Source organism: Varanus komodoensis, unplaced genomic scaffold, assembly GCF_004798865.1.
Source record: "Varanus komodoensis strain SLA01 unplaced genomic scaffold, ASM479886v1 scaffold135, whole genome shotgun sequence".
Classification (NCBI taxonomy): Eukaryota; Metazoa; Chordata; class Lepidosauria; order Squamata; family Varanidae; genus Varanus; species Varanus komodoensis.
The window spans coordinates 361,213-383,533 of NW_025335391.1; the positions used below are offsets into that span (position 1 = coordinate 361,213).

The following is a 22,321-nucleotide window of genomic DNA, read 5'->3' on the forward strand; positions in this document are numbered from 1 at the left end:
ACAAAGCCCATGCCAGGCTAAGAAAACAATCCCAGCGAAAGGGAGGCGGTGAAAGGCAGCTATGGGTGTGTGTTTGGGGGCAACAAGGGGGACCACCCCAGACTCCAGCTGTCTTTGTCTTGGGCAGAGGGAAAAACCAGAGGGGAGAAAACGGGTTACCCCAGGGATGAAATGCAGGACAGCTTTGCTAACCCCAGTCCTTTATGCAGTTGTAGCAAGAGGTCTTTCCAAAAGATCTCAGCTTTAAATATTTTTTTAAAATTTAGCTGAGATGGTGTTTACCAAAAAGAGAACTAAACCAACACTGTATGGTTCGTTTATTAAAAGCTGTGGAGACTTTACATTTGTTTTCTGGGAAAAAAGCTTTTTCTCCCTGTTTGCTCCATGGCAAAAGAAAAAGATACCCCATAGGTGAAGAGGCTCTCTCTCTGCAAATATTATATCGTATATTGTTTCAATTGGTGTTTATGTAGTAGTTATTGTTGACTCTTACTTATATTATTACCTTATTGTTATTGTCACTTATTGTTTTGATTCTGTCTGCCTTGTAATCCGGAGTCCTGCTGGACTATTGATTAGCAGAACATAAATTTAATAATGAATAAATATAAAATAAATAAAACAGCCACCTTTGTCTTTTTAAGGCAGGAAGAGCCCCAGGGACAGGGCCTAGAGCTGAGGGAGGGTAGACTAAGGAGGACAGACAGACTCCTGAAAGACTGGAATTAATTCCACTCCAAATTCATTAATGAATTCCCCAAATTCCCCCCTCTTACATTTTGGCAGAGAGTGACCAACCCGCAGCCTTCCAAATATTTAGAAGCTCCCACCAGCTTTAGCCAGGAAAGCTGAGGATGAGACACGACGGGTGCCGGAGGCCCACGCGTCGGATGGACCGCAAGTTGCCCAGCTCGGTGCTTTGGGGTTATGCCTTGCACGACCCTTAGACAGACCCGTGTCTCCCTTGGCAGTGTGCCTTCTTCAAGATCTGACATGCCTCCATGAGGCTTGCAAACACAGCAAGTTTAATCACTGCCGGTTTGCCATCACAGGGAGCACTGGATCCCCAAATTCAAATTCCAAAGCCAATGCAGCAAGCATCCTGCATGTGCTGGCATTATCTCAAATAATTCTGTGAACTCCCCCCACTTCCAGACGCTCGTGAAAGTTTTATTTCTTAAGATGATGCAATCTTGTATTCGTGGAAGGGACTTCAGCAGTCGCTGAAGCCAGCCCCATGCTCGGCGCAGGAATCTTGAAAGTGCAGCATCCCCAAAAGCAACAACAGGGGAGCCCCCCGACTGGAAAAGAAAAACTCGCCACTGAATCACAGAGGGGCCCGTTTCCTACTGAGCACACCCATGGTTTCACATAACTGTCCTCCACCTTCAGGAGTTTTCTGCGTTATGGGCCAGTCTGCATGAAATAGCCCATGGGTTCAATCCAGCCGTTCTCCGTCAGGGCACATGAGAGAGGGAGCTTTTGCCCAGTCAGCTCCTTCACGGACAGCTGAGGGTGTCATGCAAACCTGGATCAGTGGGTTGTTCAGGGGTAACTGCCCAGCAAAACGCCAGGGGTTAACCATGGGTTGTGTGTTCCCCGAACAACCCACGAGTCTGGGTTCACATGCTACGCTCAGTAACTCTGAAGGGACCAGTTATGGGTAGCTTAACCCATGGGTTATCATTAAGAATGAACCTGGTCTATTTGCATCGACTTCAAGAATCGAACTATTGAGCCAATACCTCCAGCAAACAGCCACCTAGCCTTGGATGGATCTTCAACACCCACCATGAAGGACTGGCTGAGGCAATAGGGTCTATTGTCAAACTCCGACTGTTAGGGAATTTCTATTCTTGTAGGTGTAGGGCAAACATCAAGGTGCAAATGAGGACCGCTTAATATTAAAGAACGGAGCTCCCCTGAGCACCTTCTGGGCTGAGGGATTTGTTTCCATGACTTACTACTGCTAAAGCACTGGACGTCAGAAACCCTCAGTGATCCGCCTCGGATCTCCAGAGATTTACTGGTACGGGCCAATCTTCCTGCCGTAGACCCCATCCAACTGTTGATCCAAGAACGGCTCCTCAGAGATATCCAGTCCTACCATCTGACATGACAGAGACAAAATCTGTTCCGTCTTCCGTGCCGCAGCCTGTCGGGTGTTTAAAAGCCGCTCTTGTATCTCTGTATCATTTTCTCTTTTCAGGCTGAGACAGCCAGCCAACTTTTCCGAGCATCCTCACAGGACTTCCTATTGGGCGAGTAACCGCTCGTGCTTATTATCGCTGCTATTCTTATTTATATCGTTATCGATAAAGCAATTGCAACTGTTCAGCGGTGCACAAACACCACAACTCTTTCAAATCTGCCCAGGCAATTTAGCTTCGGGCAGCATAGAATTGAAATAAGTAATAATCAACAAGAAAGCCAACGATGAAGACATCAGTGAGGGAGAGAAAGTAATGCCAGAACGAAGGCGAGGGTTTCCCGTTTCCTTTCTTACATCCTTTCTTGACTCCCCAGCGGATATTTAATTAGCGAGCCCTTGGGGACAAAGGGTTGCTTCATTTTTTTGCTTTATCCCCTTCCTACGTTAGCCGGGTCCTATAGTGGAAACGCTGCTTGCTCCAGCAGCTGAACAAAGGATTGGATGGACATGGGGAATGCTCTATGCACACCCGGGTTCCTGGATTTCTGCTCTACCTCCCTGCCCGCCACCTCCAGACACCTTCGAAAGAAAATGGACTGCTGAGTCAAGCCCGAGCTCGTTCCAAAATCCACACCCACTGCGGAGACATCCCTGCTCCCCCTCCTGCAGCTCTTGGACCGCTGTGGTCAACACCCACCCGCCTCCCCATGATCCAAACGCCGCTTGCACGTCCAAGCGAGAGGCCTCTGCCCCTCAAAGCTTGCAAAGATGAGCTTTGCACCACATGGGGATTTAGGCTGAGGCAACATTCCTCTAACACGTACCCAGCAACAAGTCTCAGCTTTGGAGCAGGAAGCAAAATATTCTGGAAAGGCGGCAGCCCCCTAAGCATGTGCAGAGTGCCTGCCCCTCACACCACCAGACAGTGATCGTGAGCGCTGCTCCCCAGACAGGTGTGCCTGACTACAACACTTCCCATCAGCTCAGACAGCAGATGGTACTCAGGAAGCGCTGCTTTGGGCGACGGGCTGAGAAGAACGCAACCCTGCTGTGCCTCGCACACTTGCTGCAGGGAATCCCAGGCAGGGACGCCCACTTTTTAAACATGCCACACAAGCCGTGAAGTGAATTATCTGGCAGGTATGCAGAAGCCCCCAGGTCACATGCTGGAAACTGCGGCTAACATTCCTCTCCGCGCACACGCAGGCATGCAAGCTACACAAGCTGCAGTTGCAAGTAATGCCACGGGCAGCCCACATCCTCAGGATCGGGGCAGGGAACCTGGGAGCCAACCCCCCAGGCGTCCTCAGACAGCCACCCCCCTTCCCTAAGACCACCAATTCTTTGGCGGGTTCTTGAGTGCCCTCTGTTCCCCTCACACCTAATAGGTCGAAATGTTTCTCCTAAGGTTTCGCTATCGACAGCCCTAGCTTTCAGGCTGAAATACACCGATATGTTGCGTGTGGGGGTGCTACTCACGCCTGGAATTTGGTCCCGCAGAGCTTCTCTGAAATTTAATTCAGCCGAGGAACATCCCACCGTTTCTCTGGATCAGTGGCGTGAGGCATTTTGGGGCAGCTGGTGACTTAATGGTGAAGCAGGGAGATGGGGTCGGAGGGTCTGCTTCCGCCCATCCACCCTCTCTTCATCAGCACCCCTTCAAAATGCAGCCCCTCGGCTCCTCAACTCAAGCCAGCTGGAAGTTACCCCCATTGCTTTGGAAAAGCATCCCAAGAATGATGTCACTGGGCAGAGTGGAGAAAGTCTTTCTCCTCAAGCTCAGAGGCACTCTTTCCCCTCACGCAAAGCCCCAGACCTGACAGAAGCGGGTCATGGTTCCAATAAGGGCCACACCACAGGACCGGAGGGGCTGCTGCCCCGTTTGCTTCCTGGACTTCCATCCGAGAAGAAAGCTCATCCTGGGAAAAGCTAACGCAGGGAGTGTCGCGACTTACTTCGGCCCTTCTCCTTGATGATCTGGATCAGGGCGGTGTAGTTGGTCTCGGAGAAGGGCACGGCCTCGATAGTCATGTTGTTGAACGTAAACAGAGCCACGTAGAGACCCTCGAGGGAGAAGTAACATGTGCGCTCGTCCCTGTCCTCATCCCAGAAGAGCAGCAGCGCCTGAGTGGTCCAGTTGAAGCGCTGGTGGAGCTGGACGCCGAAGCCGCCCAGCTTGCTGTGGCTCGGCCCGGCGCGGGTGGTCAGGGCGTATTCCCCCTGCTTGTCGTTGAAGGCCACAGCCTCCGCAGCGGCGGTCACCAGCGGCAGCCCCCAGTGCCCAGTGAAGCGGGCCACGGGGGCGGCGGTGTAGGCACACCCGGGCCCGAGGAAGACGTCCGGGCTGTAGAGCATCTTCAGGTCCACGGCCGACACCGGAGCCACGGTGTCGGAGCAGATGCCGTTGCGGTCCTCGCTGGTGCGGAAGACCTGCCGCACGGTGTAGCCCGGCAGGAGGTCCGGCCGGGCGTTAATCTTCCGGATGGCCAGGTCGATGGCGGGGCCCACGCGGGGCCGGGCCCAGGGGTACGTCGTGTTGTGCTCCGGCAGCACCACCGCGACGGTCAAGTTCGCGCCGGCCGCCGGGTCCAGCTGGGACAGGGCGGCCAGGAGCCACCACATGGCCAAGCCACCGGGGCACGGCCTTCCGAGGACTCGACAGCTGCTGCCGGCTCCCCGACGGTATGCGGCCCACATCCCCCAGAGCGAGCCCGGGAGCTCCCGCAGCCTCCTCGGGGTTCCCTCCCACCGGCACGCCGGAGGAGCCTCCGCGCTCCTCACCCCCAGCCCAGAACTCACTCCTCTGCCCCTCTTTGCCCCCTGCAGGGCACCAGCATGGAGGTGCGGCACCCAAGCCGGGGCACCCGCCGTGGGCCAGCTGCTCTGCTAGCTGCCCCGCATCCTGCTCCGAGCACCCGGGCCGCTCTCCCCTCAGCCCCTGCTCGCCATTCGCCGCTACAGCCCGCCGAGGTGGTCCATGCGACTGCTGGACCCAGCCTCCAGCCTGGCCGCCCCTTAGAACAAACCTCCGCGCCTTTTCTGGTGGGCTCCAGCAACTGGTGGAGTTTGCTGGGCGCTGGGGCACATCCGCCCCGTCGGGTCCAGCCCCCGGATCGGCACCCTCTGCTTGCCTAGCCTTGCCTTCCTTCCCGTAGCCCAGGCAGAGCCAGAGTGAGTGGAAGAGCAGAGCCGAAAGCTTTATCTGCACTGGGTTGAGTTGCTTTTCCTTCTCCTCATTCAATGACAAAAGGGTTGCTATCACCCACAAGGCGGCTTAACTCCTTCCTCCCCTCTTTCCAGGCAGAGCAGAAACTGTTAAGTGCCCACAGTAAGTCCCTGCCAGACCATCCCAAAAGCTGATCAAGGACTTCGAAGTGGAATAATTTCCTCCTCGAGTATCTATTGATTTCCAGTGGTTAGAGTGCTGGGCTGGGACCCAGAAGATCCAGATTCTAGTCCCCACTCAGCTGTGACGTTCCCTGGGGGACATTCAGCCAGTCACTGACTGTCAGCCCAACCTACTTCACAATGTTGTTGTGAGAATAAAATGGAAAGGAGAATTTTTCCTTTTCCTGGGTTTCTGCAGGAAAAAAGAAGGGATATGAATAGCAGTATTGTTAATAGTGATAGTTAATACGACCTTTTAATTCTCAGTTTATGTATTGTGTTTTCTTGCCATACTTTTTTAAATCCCACCTTTCTGCCAAAGAACTGGAGGTGATGTATGGAGCTTCCCAACCTTTCAAAAATATTCAGGCAACACCTTTGCAAGGTAGGTTAGGCCAAACGCTTCACCCAGCAGCTGATCGGCGAGGATTCAATCCTACAACTCCATTTTGATGGAAGGGTAGACAGAAAGGGTGGAAAGGAAATGGAAGGGGGAAATTTGCGTGAAGGCCATTATGTCGAAACTCACACATGGGTTAAGGTGGAGCAAGAGAAGTCCTAAGTTTGTGGCAAAGGCAGGATTTGAGGAAAGAAGCAGGATTTTGAGGAAAGAAGGGGAATTAGCACTGGGGAGAACTCCAGAGCTTTCAGCGGGAGACTGAATGCCCTAGAGAGGTTATGGGTTACAAAAGCATCGAGTTGGCTCTGCCGGGCAGTGGAGACTGGCACCCATCAACAGCTGTACCGCACCAACAACAGAGCCCTACGGACTGTATTTGGTTAATAACTCTACTACTGCCTATTCAGCTTTTTTAAGTTATTTCACTCCCCTTTGAGAAGCAGATCATCGCCAGGATAAACAGTTCCATGGGCCTAATTGTGCTAGTCTATGGTTAAAGCAGACCTCTGTTGAACAACGACCCAGGCCACCGTAGGAGAGCGGAAATTCTGTGCAGGTGAGCAAGTGGGCCATCGAAGAGGGGAATGGATCACATCACCCCTCCTTCAACAGCACAAATTGTAGAAGGAGTCTATGTCTCTGCTTTTTAACTAGGCATTAAAAAAGGTAGCAGCCACACAGACTCTGGATAATGGGTCCTGTCTTTCATGTCACCAGGGGAGCCTAGACTATCCCAGTAGTTTGGATAGGTGATTTTCAACAGATAATTGAGACAACTGTACACTAGATGCTGCATTTAGTTATTCATCCAGCACTTTGGGGAAATCTTTTTAATTAGCTATATAGCTCTTCTTCCACTTCCATTTTAAGAGTGCACAGGTATGAAGATCAACCTGAATTCATCATACAATTTGTACTCTCCCCAAAACTGAATATAATTAGAAGGGAAAATATAAATCTGTTAGCAACCCTTTGCTCAACGCTTTCCGTAAAATATACACATTACATACAAAACAAATACATTCCAAGATTGTTTCCAAGCTCGTTTTTTTTTCTCTCCCACCCCCTTCTGCTCTAAGGCTCCGTCCAAAACAGCTTACTAAAAAATTTTTTAAAAGCCCTGGAAGGGTTCCCCCTCCCACCACCAACTGTATGCCACATTCCAGATAAATGTAGTCACAACTAAAGCTGCACCCATGTGTGCTCAATAGGAGGGCAATCCCATGGAAATGAACAGCTGTTGAGCAAGCATACCTAAGTTTACATCCCAAATCCTCACAAAATGAGTAGAACCAAGCTAAGTGCACTTTCCTGGGAGTAAGCCTTGTTGAATATACTGGGGCTTATTGCACAGCAATCGTACACCATCAAGCTGAAAAATCAAGATACCGTGTAATGAGAAGAGAGAGTGAATTGTGGAAGGACCCTGGAGGTCATCCATCCCAACCCTCTGTTCAGGGCACGCACCCATCTCTGACAAATGGTCAGCCAGCCCCACCTGAACAGCTCCAGGGAAGGACAGTCCACACCCTCCCAAGGCAATACATTCAACTCTCAAACAGGCCTTCTCATGAGGAAGTTACAGTGAACAGTTTTACCTCCAAGTAATCTAGAAATATCTCCAATGGCACCTCCCTGGGGACAATCCTACAATTGTGCCTTTTTCCTCCTTTGCTGGCTTTCTCCCTGCAGTGATAAAGTCAGGCAGGGTGGGAGAAACTCCGGGGAGCCCCGTGCCTTCGTGTCCCATCCCCAAAATTGGGACTTGCTGTGCATCTGGCAACTTACATTGTCTGAAGAGCAATGGTGCCACCTAAAGTCAACACAAGAATTTCCCCTTCACTGGCTCACACACCCACTCCATGCTCTGAAGGAGAGCGAAGGAAGAAAAGCACTCCAGTTCAGTCTTGTTCAGGTCCTCGCTTCAAAGACAGGACCCCACAAAGTCGCGAGCAAACCGAGTTCAACACAATCCTGCCAGAGCACACGAAGCTACAACAGAAGGGGAAGGAAAAACGGACCGCAAACAGGATATTTTTCCCCCTTCCCCCAGCAATATCTTCTTTTACCTACCCACTTTTTGTTCGGGTTGTTTTCATGCTTTACATCCAGCCAGAAGACTCATTCGAAGGTACTCAGAAGCTTGTGTTTTACAATATAATATCTGATGCTAACAAAGGCCTTATTCAGCCGCCATGTCAAATCGTGCATGAGACAGGGCTTTCCTCCTATCCCCAAAGCATGTATGTTTCAATTCCAAAGCTTCCTTGGAGGAAGCATTAAAAAAAAGGTCCCCCTCTTCCAAAAAAAAAAAAAGAATTAAAAAGGAATCTCCCACACTTATTTCTCAGCAATATTGCTTTTGAGACAAGAGCAAGCCACTGTAGCCAATGAAAGTTTATCCCCTGTGAATTGGACAAGTCCCCTTTTAAAGGTAGCTGCTGGGAACGATTGAAGGCAAAAGGAGAAGGGGGTGGCAGAGGTTGCGGTGGCTGGATGGGGTCACTGTAGAGGTGGGTGTGGGCTTGGGTGGACTCCGAGGGATGGTGGAGGACAGGAGAGCCTGGAGGAATGCTGTCCATGGGGTTGTGATGGGTTGGGCACAACTTTGCAACTAAACAAACAAACAAACAGTCCATAGTCATCTCAGCTTGTGACAGTGGACTTCCGAGTTAAGCCCCTAGGAAGATTGTTGCTGCTGGACTTGACCGAAGGAGCAGCTTCTCTTCCCACAGTGGCCAACCAGCTACCTACAGAAAACCACAAGCAGGACATCTGTGCAAGAGGTGTACCCTCCGGCCCATGTTCCCCAGCCACTGCTGTGCATAGATATACTGCCTCTCATCCTGGAAGTAGCAAAGAGCCATCAGGTTAAGTAGCCGTTGATAGCTGCCTTCTCCATGAATCATGTAATTTCTTAAGCACATGTGCAGGAAGAAAAGACTGAGCCTTTTATCTCTTGGACCCTGATCAGAAAGGAGCTGATCACAAGCAGAGGTGAAGGACAGACTTAGAACAGCTTGTCCTCTCTCCTTGTTCTTCTCAAGACAATTGGCTTGCCTAGATAGCTTTCTTTTAAATTATACAATATTATACTGAGCACGCTGCCACTTCTGGTCTTTGTAGTTCCTCCACTTTGCTTCCATTCGGAAACATTTTCATAACAACTCATGGCTAAGTATCCCATCAAGAAGAGAATCCATGCTTAGTGCTGGGTTGTGAATCCAGCTTGTTTATGCATTCATTAGATATCGGTTTGGTCTGTGTCCTGCCTTTCCACTAGAAGACAGTACTTAAAGTTAATTGAAACTAATTAAAATAGTATATTAAAACGCAGTCAAAATGCAGCAGTTACCACTACCACCAGCAACAACACTACTGAGAATTAAAAACAGAACCCAAGTCAACAGACCTACTTACAGACCAAACACCTTTAAAAAAAAAGCAGTCTTTGCATGCTTACAGGATGGCAGCGAGGGTGTGAACGTAGGATCATTTGGAAGAGAACTCCACAGTCTGAGAACCACAAAAAATCCCGAGTCACTACCAGGCCTTCCTCTGAAAGCAGTGATCTTGAAACAAGGCCCCTTCCAGGAGATCTTAAGAACCAGGCAGGTTTGCACAATAGGCCATCCTTCGGGTAGTCTGGTCCCAAAGCATGTGGGGCTTTATTAAGAGGCCGGCGTGTCATAGCGATTTGGTTGATGGCCTGGCACTCCCGAGATCCATGAAGCTCACTGGGTGACTTTGGGCAACCATCGACTCTTGGGTTGGCCTACCTCTCAGGGATGTTGTGAAAATACCATGGAGAGAAAGAAGAGCAACGTTATGTAAGCCGTTTCAAGCTCCCTGCAAGAAAAAATAAGCAGGATGTCAATATAATGAATAATGATAAATAATTAGCACTTGGAATGTAGCTAGGGAAACCGCTTTAACAAGGGAATCACCTGCCTGCTTGAACTTCCCTCTGTCAACAGATTGCCTGCAGCATTCCAGATCCCCCCGAAGTGGCTGGACACTTTGAAGGCCATCTAGAGTGTTACAAGAGTCCAAAGGGATGTCATTTTTCTATGAATGGGCACAGCTGACCCCTTCCCTGGCCCGTGGTCCCAGCACACTCAGGGCCACCGCTGAGCCCTGGCATCCTGATTCAAGCCCACGTTTGTGGTTTGCAGATCCCCACACAATTCAACAAGCCGGTGTGATTAACTAGGCCCGTCATGGACTTTCTTGGCCTGGCCTACCTCACAACGCTGTTGTGGTGGGGAGAAAATGGGGAGCAGGAGACCCTTGGAAGCTGAGTCTTCAGCCCTGCAAGAGGGGAGAAAAGAACAGGATACCAATAGGATGTCATAAAGATAATACTCACAACCCACTATCAAACAACCCATGATACAACACCACAGGGTTGTGACTATGTGTGAACCTGAATGACGTGAGGGGGCCACCCCAGGCAACAGAGACTGAGGGTGGGAAAGAGAATGAAGGCCAGAGCCTGCCTAGGCCTCCGACACTAGCTTGAAAAATAACGACATTTCAAAACGACCCCAAAAATTAGAAAGGAAAATTAAAAAAAAATATTCACACCAATTAGCAGAGGATGGTTTCGATCCATCGACCTCTGGGTTATGGGCCCAGCACGCTTCCGCTGCGCCACTCTGCTATGCACGAAAAACCCTTCAGTTTGAGGACTTACAAAAGCTCGGCTGGCCTAAGCGCATGCGTGGGCTCGCGCATTCTTTCTCCCGCCGTTTGGACGTCCCTCTGCGCCCTCGAGCCACTCACTCGTCCCCCCGCGCATGCGTCTTATCCACCCGCGCGCACTCTACCAAAGCCCTGCCCTTGTCCCTCTTTCGTCCCTTCCCATTGGTCTGCCTTCACCCTGACGACCTGGCCATTGGCTAACTCTTCCTAAATGGCCAGTGCGGTCCGAGTCGTGGGGGAGGGGGAAATCTGCTGGAGATATGGGCGCAAGCGCGAGCCTCTTCTACATGATAGACGGTCTCAGCGAGCCAACGAGATCACGCGGTGGGAAAGGCGGGACACACTGATCCGATTGGCTGAACCCGGTAAATACGTTAGCAGCCAATAACCACGACGCTTGCTGCTCGCGGGAGCCAATAGGGGTGTCCCTTGTTTTGGGGTGCGGGAAAGCGGCGGGTGCGAGGATCGACCGGAGAGCCTTTCTTTCATACTTTCCTCCAAGTGACGGTCATCATCGACGGAAAAATGAGGTGCGAAGGCCGAGGAGAAAATGGACGGGAAAGATCAGTGAGGGAGGAGCTGAGGGAGAAGAGAGTTGAGGGAGAGGGCGCGCCATGTTCCTCGGGGGGCTGGATCTAATTGCGGGGAAGGGTTGGGGGCACGTGAATGGGGGAGGGGAAGCAGCAACGGCAAGTGTGGGGAGCGGGGAGGAATCGGCGGCATCGGGACGGGGCCGGGGGCTGGAGGGCCTTGCTTTGGAGCGGGGGGCAGTTGCCATGTGCAGAGGCGAAAGGGAACGTTTCTGTTAGCCTCTCGGAAGCCGGAAACTGATTAACTTGGGCACTTTAATGCCGCCTTTCTGCCCCCTCCCCCAAAAAGAATGGTTACTCAAGGCCACAATAAATAATAAAATCCACATCGAAAAATCAAACACTGATTAAAGCATAAGCAATCGTAAAAACGGAACAGCAGAATCTCCACGTTTAGCAATTGTCTGTTTCTGCTCTAAGCCCCGAGTAAGGTGGGGTGGGGAGACAAGCATCGAGCTGTCACAAATGGGGCAAGAGGAGCTTTTCGTGGCTCTTGGTGGGTCAGACCTCGCAGATAAGGTAGAAGGCTTCTTTATCCCTGGACATTTTGTTGATCCTTCCCATCCAATATTGTCCCTCAGCTTGATGCACTCCGCATGTGTTGGGCTACAACCCCATCATCCTGTTGCCATGCAGTCATTCCCAGAAGTCTTTCCAAGCCTTGCTGCCTGAGATCCTTTTCATTGGAGAGGCCCCAGGGTTGACACAGGGACCTACTGCAAGCAAAGGGGGTGCTCTACGGGCCGGAAAGCTTCAAGGCTATGTATGCATACAGTCTGATCACTTCTGTGTTTACTGGAGGAGGGAAAAGACCCATTCGATGGGAAGAAGAGGAAGTTGCCTGGTGAAAGCATAAAGACTTGAATGAGCCCTGGAAAATGGGGGTTGCGGGGAGGAACACAACAGTATCCAAAAGTTTAAAAATTCCTGGTGACAACTCTTTTTCAGTCCCCCCACTTTTTCTGGGATTTTTTTTGCCAGGCACTCACATCTCTGCACCTGATCACAGTCTCAAGGCTGTTTCAGACAGACTTGACCAACTCTGCCTGGAGGGGCCTTTCGCATGAAGAGCATGTGCTCGGTTACTGAGCAGTGGCCCTTTGACAAGTGCAACCTTCTGCCTAATGTAGCTTGCAATCGTGTCCAACAGAAGCAGCATAAAAAAGTGGGGTAGGGGAACAAGGGGAGACATGTTAAGGATGGTAGAGAATATTAGTATCAAGATAGCTGAGGGTGGAGGTTTTGCATACAAAGTAGGGTCTACTTTAAAAAAAAATTGAGTGGCGGGGACATGCAACAAGGGAAGGCTGTCACCTTCATACACGTTTTTGATTTTCTAGAGTTGATTGACTGGGTACAATCAGGCCTTCATGTAGTCTTAGGAGGCTGTTTGGGGTTGGTTGGGGATAAATGGAACTTTTAGGTGAGAACAAAAGATTTTATGTGGACAAGGTGATTAGCAGGCCTTCTGATAGCTCTGTTTACAGGAATGTTTCCGCATCAGTTGAAATGCCTTGTGGGGGAGACTGGCATTCAAGTAGTAGGAGTGGTCAGACCCAAAGTAGGCAAGAGTTAGAAGTGTGACTCTGTGTTTGAGGGTGGGGAGGAAGCCATTGGCATCTGGGTTATTATCTTTTCCAAACTTCTGCAATGCTTTCTCCATTGTCTTTGCAGTTTGCAGGGGACGCAACAGAGCAGGATGGAGTAAATATTAATCTATGGCATGGCCTAGGTAGAGTCTGAAGATGCACAGTTGGCCCACAGGCCAGGGGTTTCACACCCGAAATTTTAATAAATGAAAAGGGCAACAAGAAAATAAAGATGGCAGCACATCTTGGCCCCTGCTTGAGATTACCACTCTGTTTTTCCTTCAGGGGTGACAGAGGCCGTGGTCGTGGCGGGCGCTTTGGTTCTCGGGGAGGCCCCGGCAGCGGGTAAGTCCCACAAGAAGTTAGGAGCCTCTGTAATTTCAGTGGTGTAAGGAGCAAAAAAATGTAAAAGTCTGAAGCCCTGAGAAGCCCATTGTGTCCTATCCCACCTCTATGGGTTTCTAGGGAAGCTGAGTTCCTCAGCTATAAAGTTTTAGAGTACACTTTGCAGCAGAGGGAAGCTAACTGTACAAACAGAAATGACTAGGGTTACCTTTATGAAACTTTCTCCATGCCTTCTCTGTTGCTGGGCCACTGTTGAGCATGTTAATTAAGTTCTTGCAGGAGGTGGAGTGGCTTCTAATGATGCTGAAATCTTGTTGCTGCAGCTTCTTCCTTGCAGAAGTAGCTTGATTGTAGGCTGCAGAAGGTGTGTCTGCTGTCTGGGGGAAGTTTCCTCCTTCTGCTGCAAGCTGCTCTATTTATAACATCTTGACCTTCTCCTGCAAACTCAAGAGCTTTCAGCTGTGCTTGTCAGATTGTCATGGCACTAAGAACCTCCTCATTTGTGGAATGAGTATGGGGCCTCATTATGACAATACTTAGCAACATTTCTGAACCCCTTTTCATTTTCTGTCTTCTTCCTCTGTATGCGACACATACATATCGAGGGGAAGGTAGTTCTTTTGGATTTCTCAGGACACTTGCTTAGGAAAACAAATTGAGAGACTTAACTTGATTACAACTTATAATCATACTAGTATGTACAACATTCCTGAGGGCCCATAGAGACAGGAAACACTGTGGAAAATTTCTAGTTAACATTAAAAAGGACGTGAGTGCATTGGCTGGTAGGTGTGTGGAAGAAACAGTATGTATCACTCTGCCTTTGAAACAAGGGGACTCCAATCCTTTTCCCACTTCACACAACCAATAAATGGAAATAAAAATGGAAATGATCAATTGGACCCCAAAGGCAGTCTTGTAACAGAAGGATACATTTGGCTGTGTTGTAGTAAGCATGCCACTTGTAAGGCATAGCTGTTTCCAGTTTGAACAGTCCAGTTCCCAGAAATTATCAGAAATGTTAATTCAACAGCCCATTTGAGCTTAAAAATCCTTGGAGTGTGCACATCTAGAACAAGGCCAGGGGAATAAATAGCAAAATTTTGGACACTTCCCCCACCCCACAAATCACTTGTGGATAGAAAGAATAATTGCTTATCAGTTGCATGGCCCTTTCCCACGGATGCGGGCTATATCTGCGACCAAGCATTGTGAATTGTCTTTGGGAAGAGGCTGAGACAGTGTGACTCCATGGGCAGGAGGTTTGGGTTTGTTCAGACAGCCTGACTGGAACGAAGTTGACCTGGCAGCACCTTCTGATGTTTATTCCCAAGTATAAGCATGCACACTCGGAGAATAACCCACGGTGAATCCACCGGGACGTTTCCTTGGTGCTCTGGCTCAGTATCAGGCTCAGATGTTCGCTCCCGATAAAATCATTACCCAAGTCGTCGTTTTAGTTTCATCCTGTTGTCCCTCTGAGGTACGCCAAGCATGTACCCTGAGACGTGGTTGAATACTAAAGGCTCATACTACTTCGCTGTGTTTCAGGTTCCGACCCTTTGTGCCTCATATCCCTTTCGACTTCTATGTGGTAAGTGGGCCTCAGAGGTGCTTTGAGTGTAATCGGTATGCTTGGCTTCAGTGGCTTATCATTGGCAATTGAAAAGCATAGAGTGGACCTGAAAAATGAGGGGAGCTCTCTGGATACATCCACGGGTGGTGTGCCTCCATGCTCAGCCTTTCTGTGGGAAGGTTGTTGCTCTGGGATAACTTGAAACAGAGAATGACTAGGTATAGGCTAGCAAATAAACATATATGAAGGATTATGGCATCCAAGTCTGAAAGGCCCTTTGCTTGCATGAGTATCAAGTCTGGAGAATTGTATGTCAGCATGTGTGAAGAGATCTTGTCAGGCTAATAACAAAAGCAGCCATGATTGTTTTACATAGGTCTGTGGGGGGCATTTACGTTAGTTTGACACACACACTGCCTGACTGTAACTTGGTGTTGTTGAGCAGTTAATGGACATTTATCTTTCCTGACAAAAATAGAGAAAAATACACTAGGGATAAACACGGGGTGTGTCTGTATATGCAGAGCAAATTCTGACTAAGCGTGTTGTCCTGCCTCCAGTGTGAGATGGCTTTCCCCCGTGTGAAACCAGCCCCAGATGAGACTGCCTTCAGCGAAGCCTTGCTGAAGAGAAATCAGGACCTTGCTCCCACATCTGCGGAACAGGTGCGTCCTGCGTGCTTGCTGCCCTCCCTGCCAGTGGAATCAAGAAGCTTCTGTCAAGGACTGGGCCAGAGCAATTATCCGTGCCTTTGACATTATTTTGTTCCCAGCTTTTCTACAGGAGTACTCAAAAGTATTTTTTCATTCAAAGTTCATTTACATGTACTTTAATTCTGATAGTAAGGTTCTGTGGGCGGACACCAACATTAATTAACAGTGGTGGTCTGTCACCTTCAAAATCAGCTGCCTCTGCACCTCCCTCCCCCTGCAAGAGACACAGATGGCCAGTTTGGCCATCCACCTCCTTTGGTCTGTCCACAGGAATCGGGGGCTGAGGCACCACTAAAATTCTCGTATCCTGACAGATGCCCCCTAGCACCAGCTCCAAAGTCTCACCTGCAACTTCACAGCTTGTGCCACCTGCAGGCGTGGGGGAAAGAGTACTGGAATATCCTTAATCCAGACAGAACATGTATATTGGCATGTACTTATTTAAAATCCTTTTATCCCATTCCTTGACCAAAACATCCCCTTGAGCTGCTTAAATATGACCATTAAAACAAGACAGTCCCTAACCACAGGTGCATGGTCTTTGTCACGCACAAGAAGCAGCCCTTTTCACACATGGCTCCAGCTGTGGGTTTAACCATATTGTGAAGTGAAGGGTACATCCATGTAATACCCCTTTCTTCCCCACCTACTAGGCCTCTATTCTCTCTTTGGTGACCAAGATCAACAACGTGATTGATAACTTGATCGTGGCACCAGGAACATTCGAAGTGGTGAGTCTTCTGCCTTCTCTTTTGGGGAGTGTCAGTATTTGTCGAGGCGGCTCTTGCCTTTGTCCGATGTGCTGCAGTTAGCCAACTGAGTCTCCTCTCAGTATGCAGTAACTCAGAGTCTCCAGGTTGGAAGCGATCAAGATCACCCCCCATCCCAGCTCACTGGCAAGACCCTTTATGCATCAGTCTCTCTGGAGTGCTAGAAATGGAGAAGTAGCACCATCCAAAGGAATCTGCCAAGTGAATAGCTCCAGACGGACAAAGAGTGGCAATCCTTGTGCACACCCGCTCCCCAGCCCCGGAGGTGCTCACCTTTTTCTTTTTCTTTCTCCCCCCCCCCCCTTCCATCCTCACCAGCAAATTGAAGAGGTTCGCCAGGTGGGATCCTACAAGAAAGGCACCATGATGACCGGCCACAATGTAGCTGACCTAGTCGTGATCCTGAAAATCTTGCCCACGTGTAAGTTTCTGTATTAGCACCAAGGGAAGAAGGGGCTGGGTGGAAGGGAGCGCCAGCTGAGCCTAACACCGAGTCTTTATTTTTCCACTCCTCAGTGGAAGCCGTGGCTGCCTTGGGAAACAAAGTTGTGGAGAGCTTGAGGACTCAGGATCCTGCTGAAGGTCAGCACCATGCCTCTGTTCACAGCACAGTGGTCCAGGGGAAGCGACCACGCAGTATGCAGGGCCAGGACCCAAAGGGATACTCAAGCCTTCAAGGGACCACCCCAAAACAAGTCACATAATCCTAAGCACAAGATCATGTGAAACACAAGACAGGAATTTGTTTCCCGAGCATGAGGATCTCTAAGTAATTTACTTCTGTCTCTCCCCCACTGCCGCTTTTCTGCCTTAGTACTGACTATGCTTACCAATGAGACCGGTTTTGAGATCAGCTCTGCCGATGCAACCGTGAAGATTCTTATCACTACCGTGCCTCCCAATCTCCGCAAGCTGGATCCAGAGCTGCACCGTAAGGGAATCTGGCTCTTTCCTTGGGGCAAGCAAAGGGTTGAAGTAGGAAGAGTTCGTCTAAATCTGCTGAGATTTGGGCGAATGCAAGGAGTAGAAAATAGAAGCAAGCGCATTTCTCTGCTGAAGGAATCCTTGGCTCTAACTTGCACTAATGTCGCGTCTTTCCCCCCCGCCTTCAGTGGACATTAAGGTACTGCAGAGTGCTCTGGCTGCTATCCGACATGCCCGCTGGTTCGAGGAAAATGCCTCTCAATCCACGTAAGTTGGTTTCTCCCTCTTAGGAAATGCATTTGCTGCTCTGCCGTATAAAATAATCTCCAAACCAACAAAGCGTTTGTGGGAAGAGCAAGATAGGGGAGCGCCAGCCTTTCCCTAATAAAATCCCTTTTGTGCCTTGCTACCCAGCAGCTGCTATTCAGAGGCAGATTTCAGAACACAGAAGTTCCATGTGGCCACTGCACCCGCCAGCCACTGGGAGACGCCTTCCCTGCATTTGTCTACCCTGTGGGCACAGGCACCTGAGCCAGCTGCACATTTCGTACTAGCACATTTCACCTTTCAACTCCACACAGCACGGAGAAGTGCTTGCTTTTGCTCCTTCTGAATCGCCTGCCAAACCAGGCTTGGCTGCTCTTATGGAGATAATGGTTACCATGCTTGTTTCTGGGGTGACCTTGCCCTTTTTTCCTTTTTTTTAGGGTGAAAGTCTTGATCCGCCTGCTAAAGGACCTTAGGATGAGGTTCCCTGGCTTTGAACCCCTCACTCCCTGGATACTTGATCTGCTTGTAGGTGGAAGGGAGAGGGTGGGATGGGGTTTTTCATGCTGGTTCTCTGATGTTGGCTGGATGTGGGGAGGAAGTGTATTAATGCATCCCACTTGAAGAGAGCGGGAAGGGAAGTGTATCTTTTTCTCTGCGCTTAAGTACCTGTAGCTTCTAGATCAAGAACTGAAACAGATAAAGCAAATTTAAAAATACAAAAGCTGGAGTGGAGATATACAGGTATAATGCAGGTCCTTTTAAATATAGCATCTCCCATGTAAATACTTGCTCTTTGGGGGGATTTCAGTGACCTGTGGTTAATGCAAGAACACGTTTGACTTGGAAGCAAGCCACAGTGAACTCGATGAGACCTGTTTCCAGCTATACATGGGCAGGTTTGCACTGCCAGTCCCTGGGGAACAGGGCCGAGAAAACCAAGGTTAAATGATCTGCATTTCTCCTTGGCAAACCCTAACCATCTTCCCTCTGGTCCTAGGGACACTATGCAGTGATGAATAACCCGACTAGACAACCCTTGGCTCTCAATGTTGCATACAGGTATGGTGAAAGCAGTGTCATCTCCTGGAACATGCATGGGGAAGGTGGAGGAGGCACGCATCTTCTGGAGCTGGTGGAGAGGTGCTTCACTGCCTGTTTGGCCCCCAGTGCTGCCCCGACAGCTGTGGATTTCAGAGTCCCTCTACTGGGGCCTCCACTTATTTCTTACCAGCCTGTTTTCCTTGCTCTCACCTGTGCCAGTCACCAGGCCTCACCTGTGCTCTGCTCTATCACATTCTCACCTTGGACATCTCAGTTATGCGAAACTGAATGTTTGTAGCAAAAATAAATCATGCCCGTCAGAGCCAAGTGTTCATCAAAGAGTCGGGAGCATTGAAGTCCTCTACACGCTCGCTCCTGTTACTCCCATGCTGCAGAAATCCTACTCGGCTCCTTACTGAGCCCTTTGTGCCGCTTCACCTAGACTCCCAGTTGTAGCTCCACCTTCTGCACTAAAAGGAACCCATATGCCTCAACTCCTTTACAGACACCTGCCTTTGGAGCTTAAATATCCTGGACAAGACAGCTTCCTGTCGTGGCGCTGCACTTGTACAAACCTGGCCATCAGAAGCCTTGTTACTTGATCTATTTAAACCACCATTCCCCAGCCAATTGCATTCCCTTCCTCTACTCTCAAGGGCCGTATTTACATTTTCTGGATACACCCTGCGTTAACCAGCATGGGGCAAGTGCCCCTCGACAGTCTAACCTTGCCGCTTTTCCCCCAGGCGCTGTCTTCAGATCTTGGCAGCAGGACTGTTCCTTCCTGGGTCAGTTGGCATCACTGATCCCTGTGAGAGTGGGAACTTCAGAGTCCACACGGTCATGACTCTGGAGCAGCAGGTAATTCAGACCCCTTCTCTGTCTTGTTAGGGTCGTTTGATGGTATGACAGAGTAACTGAAACGTGACCTGGAGGAACTGAAACATGAGCTGGAGGCCCCCAGTTCTTACCTCTCTCATGGGGACTCCCAAATCGATAAGCTTCCAGGCTTCCCCCTCCCAAATACATGGAGAGGGTGACATGACTGACCTCTAGGTGTGGGGAAAAATATTTAGGCGAATCCTCCAGTTGCCAAGTGCTGTGAACTATTTGTGGAGCAAGAGGAGATGCGTTTCCCCAGCTTCTCCTTGTAACCCCTTGCTAGACTCCTGGCTCTAAACAAATACGATCCTAGCCCACATGGCTAAAACAGATCTGCCTATGGTAGTAAGTTTTGCAACGTGTGTGTGTGTGTGGGGGGGGGATTCACCAAGGTTGACGGTTAGAAAATACCAGATACAGCTAATTGCAACCTCATTCAATACGAAAAGCAAACATGTGTCTGTGTATATGATCAGAGAAAAACGTAATGCCAGAAAGTGGATCCGTTAACCCAGTTGCCATGTAGTGTCCTAGGTAGGAAAAACTTTGAAGTGGAATAATACTCATGACATACCAATGGCCGCTTTTCCTTTGACAACTGCTAGGATATGGTTTGCTACACAGCTCAGACCCTCGTGCGCATTCTCTCTCACGGTGGCTACCGGAAGATCCTTGGGCAGGAAGGAGACGCAAACTGTAAGTAGGCAGTCCCTGGAAACTAGTAGAACCGAGGGGGACAGTGAGAGTAAGCCAGCAAAATGACCAGACAATGTTTCGGTACACCTGCTTGCTTGGTTGCCGTACTAAGAATTAATGCTTGAGAACAGTGGGAACTAACACAAGCGTTCCTCTATAAAGCAGTCTGTTAAAATACTGCATGCTGTAAGCCCTGTGGAAGGAACAGAACAGTCTACAAAAGGGACTAAACAAGAATCGAATGATGCTGCAACCTTGAACTTGAGCTGCAGGAAGAAATACTAGGAAGAGCAGACATTTACTGGGTGGGAAAGTCTCCTGGGGAGCCTGTACTGCAAATGGTAGCCAGTAGAATCTTGCAGTCCAGTACCCACTGACCTGGAAGTAAGCCCCAGTGAAATGAGTGGGTCTTAAGAGGAGCTAAGAGGGTTGTACTGTAATTCACTCTGTATGTGGGTCGATTGTTCCTCTCTTTGCTTATGTCCTTTAAAAAGAGGGCATGAAAAAATGGGAGGTGGGAGTATCCCTCAAAAAGGATGGGTGGGGGCAGCTTTCTAGAGCATTTTGGTCTCTTGATATGGAGCCAGAAATGGGAAAGAAAAAGGGTGCCAGTGGAAATGCATGGGAAAAACCTGGCCCTAAGACTTGCCAATCTCAGCTGATGCGAATAGCAGTGGAGTACACACCCTGTTCTCCATGTGAGGGCTTTGGCACGGGTTAAAATTTTAACCAAAGGCTTTAATCTAGAGGCTTCCCCTCTGCAGCGCAAAACGTAGCTTGGACGTTCTATCAAGACAGTGGCATTGGGCCTGTGCTGCCCCCTCCCCAAGTTTTCTACAGCCCCCTTTTTCTGCCTTGCAGACTTGGCTACTGAAATGTCTACCTGGGAAGGGGTGATTGTGACTCCGTCAGAGAAGGCATATGAGAAGCCACCAGAGAAGAAGGAAGGGGAAGAGGAGGAAGAAAACCAGGAAGATACACCTGCTGGGGAGGAAGAAGAAATCATGGAAACCCAGGAATAAACCCCCAGGTACAACAGTCACATACCAGGTTGCCCTTTCACCCCTCTCCAGACAGAAGCGCAGTTCTTCCAGCAAACCAGATGACAGTGGATGGAACCCACAGCTCCCTTCTTGCCAACCCCTTCTTTCTCCCAAGTTCCTCTTCCTCTTAGCCCGTTAACCTATTGTCCATATCAAGTTGTTAATGCTGTGAGAAGAACAAAGGCTCCTTTGTAGAATGGGTTGACTATTTGCTAATAATTGGAAGGTTGGAATATGCGAGGACCGACTCTGCTGTCACAGCTTTGGGCACAAGGCCTACCACCTTCATTTTGGTTTCCTATACTGTGGTGGTGAAAAAGAAGGAACTGGCAAGTGCCCATTGTGTTCAAGGACTGTTTGCTTCTGTCTTTCAGTGGAATTCTCTATACTCCTCGTACTTGATGCACCAGCTGAAGAAAATTGTAGTAAAGGACCAAGCCTGTGTCCTACCTGTGTGTTATTTCTAATTGTATTGTTTTTATAGTTCTTGCCATTAAAATGGTCTTTTCCTTTAAAGTTCAGTTGAGAGTTTGTCTCAGTACTACATCATTAGTATTAAAACACAGCCTTTTGACTTGCTTTTTAAAAAGGAAGACACAATAACTAGGAGAACCTCATACATACTCACTCAGCAGGACTTCTGGATCCTTTTTTCAAGGCTTAATACAGATTTCCATGCAGAGGGACCAAAAAGACTGGCCATTTCCTAGCCGTAGCCTTTCTGGCATCTGGATTATGCATATCAGGTACTCAGCAACGACAGTCTTGGCCTGTACCTCCATCCTGGGGGACTGAGTGCCTTTCCCTGTCTCCGACCAGTCACTCCTCCACAGATAATGCAGAACAAGTCAGAATCCTGGAGCAGGATAGAGAGTAGAACGGGCTGTCCGCCTCTGCCGAAGGCACTCCTTGTTCAGGCTTATGGATGTTGGAAGCTGCCTTATGTGGAGGCAGAGCTGTGCTCTGTCTGGCCCCATCTCACGGATAGAGACTGGCAGTAGCTCTCCAGGCAGGGTTCTTGCCTAGCACTTCCTGTAAGCAGGTGTTGCTCAGAGAACTAAATCAGCAGACTGAGGTACACCTTGACTGTTGCTCTGGTTTTTACACAGCAGGTGTTCAATCACTTTGCAGGTAGCAGTACTCCAGCCTTGCAGGGATGTGAACCAAAATTATATCATCATTCTAGGGGAGAAAACTAGGAAAAAAGCCAAACCCAAGCTCGTGCTGAGCACTGTCGGT

The 22,321-nt window shown here is 49.4% G+C and overlaps 2 protein-coding genes and 1 non-coding gene across 8 annotated transcripts in view; 1 reads left to right on the forward strand and 2 right to left on the reverse strand.

Annotated features, from left to right (window-relative positions):
- NPR1 (natriuretic peptide receptor 1) overlaps positions 1-10,567 on the reverse strand; it is a 47,050-nt gene extending 36,483 nt beyond the window's left edge. For 3 of the 4 annotated variants that reach the window (XR_006413948.1, XM_044422774.1, XM_044422773.1), the window contains exon 1: positions 4,108-4,781. Coding sequence is in view for 2 of the 4 variants with exons in the window: in XM_044422774.1 (XP_044278709.1) it covers positions 4,108-4,774 (667 nt within the window). In the remaining 2 variants the exon portion in view is untranslated. Of the gene's footprint in view, positions 1-4,107; positions 4,782-9,402; positions 9,789-10,183; positions 10,251-10,526 lie in introns of those variants that run through there. The other variant, XM_044422775.1, reaches the window with a different exon arrangement.
- Positions 10,531-10,602, reverse strand: TRNAM-CAU. Its single transcript has one exon. It is a non-coding gene; the product is annotated as a tRNA-Met (tRNA).
- A 464-nt stretch (positions 10,603-11,066) lies between these two features.
- ILF2 (interleukin enhancer binding factor 2) lies at positions 11,067-21,603 on the forward strand. 3 transcript variants are annotated; one of them, XM_044422778.1, is made up of 15 exons: positions 11,067-11,173; positions 13,108-13,167; positions 14,719-14,761; positions 15,304-15,408; positions 16,110-16,187; positions 16,545-16,647; positions 16,743-16,808; positions 17,041-17,157; positions 17,339-17,417; positions 17,858-17,945; positions 18,418-18,479; positions 19,208-19,322; positions 19,949-20,039; positions 20,901-21,069; positions 21,457-21,603. In XM_044422778.1, exons 1-14 carry the CDS (start codon positions 11,169-11,171, stop codon positions 21,059-21,061), a joined length of 1,173 nt encoding a protein of 390 aa, XP_044278713.1. In that variant the 5' UTR covers positions 11,067-11,168; the 3' UTR covers positions 21,062-21,069; positions 21,457-21,603. The 3 variants fall into 3 exon arrangements, with proteins under 3 accessions (XP_044278713.1, XP_044278714.1, XP_044278715.1); XM_044422780.1 differs by lacking the exon at positions 13,108-13,167 and adding an exon at positions 11,815-11,996 and having other exon boundaries at positions 11,077-11,173; XM_044422779.1 differs by lacking the exon at positions 13,108-13,167 and having other exon boundaries at positions 11,075-11,173.
- Positions 21,604-22,321: the final 718 nt, after the last annotated feature.

Excerpts from the sequence above, each read along its gene's own strand:
- ILF2 (XM_044422778.1), top strand. Across the intron at positions 16,188-16,544 it reads CACCAGGAACATTCGAAGTG|CAAATTGAAGAGGTTCGCCA; the intron begins GTGAGTCTTCTG and ends CATCCTCACCAG. Across the intron at positions 19,323-19,948 it reads TCATGACTCTGGAGCAGCAG|GATATGGTTTGCTACACAGC; the intron begins GTAATTCAGACC and ends GACAACTGCTAG.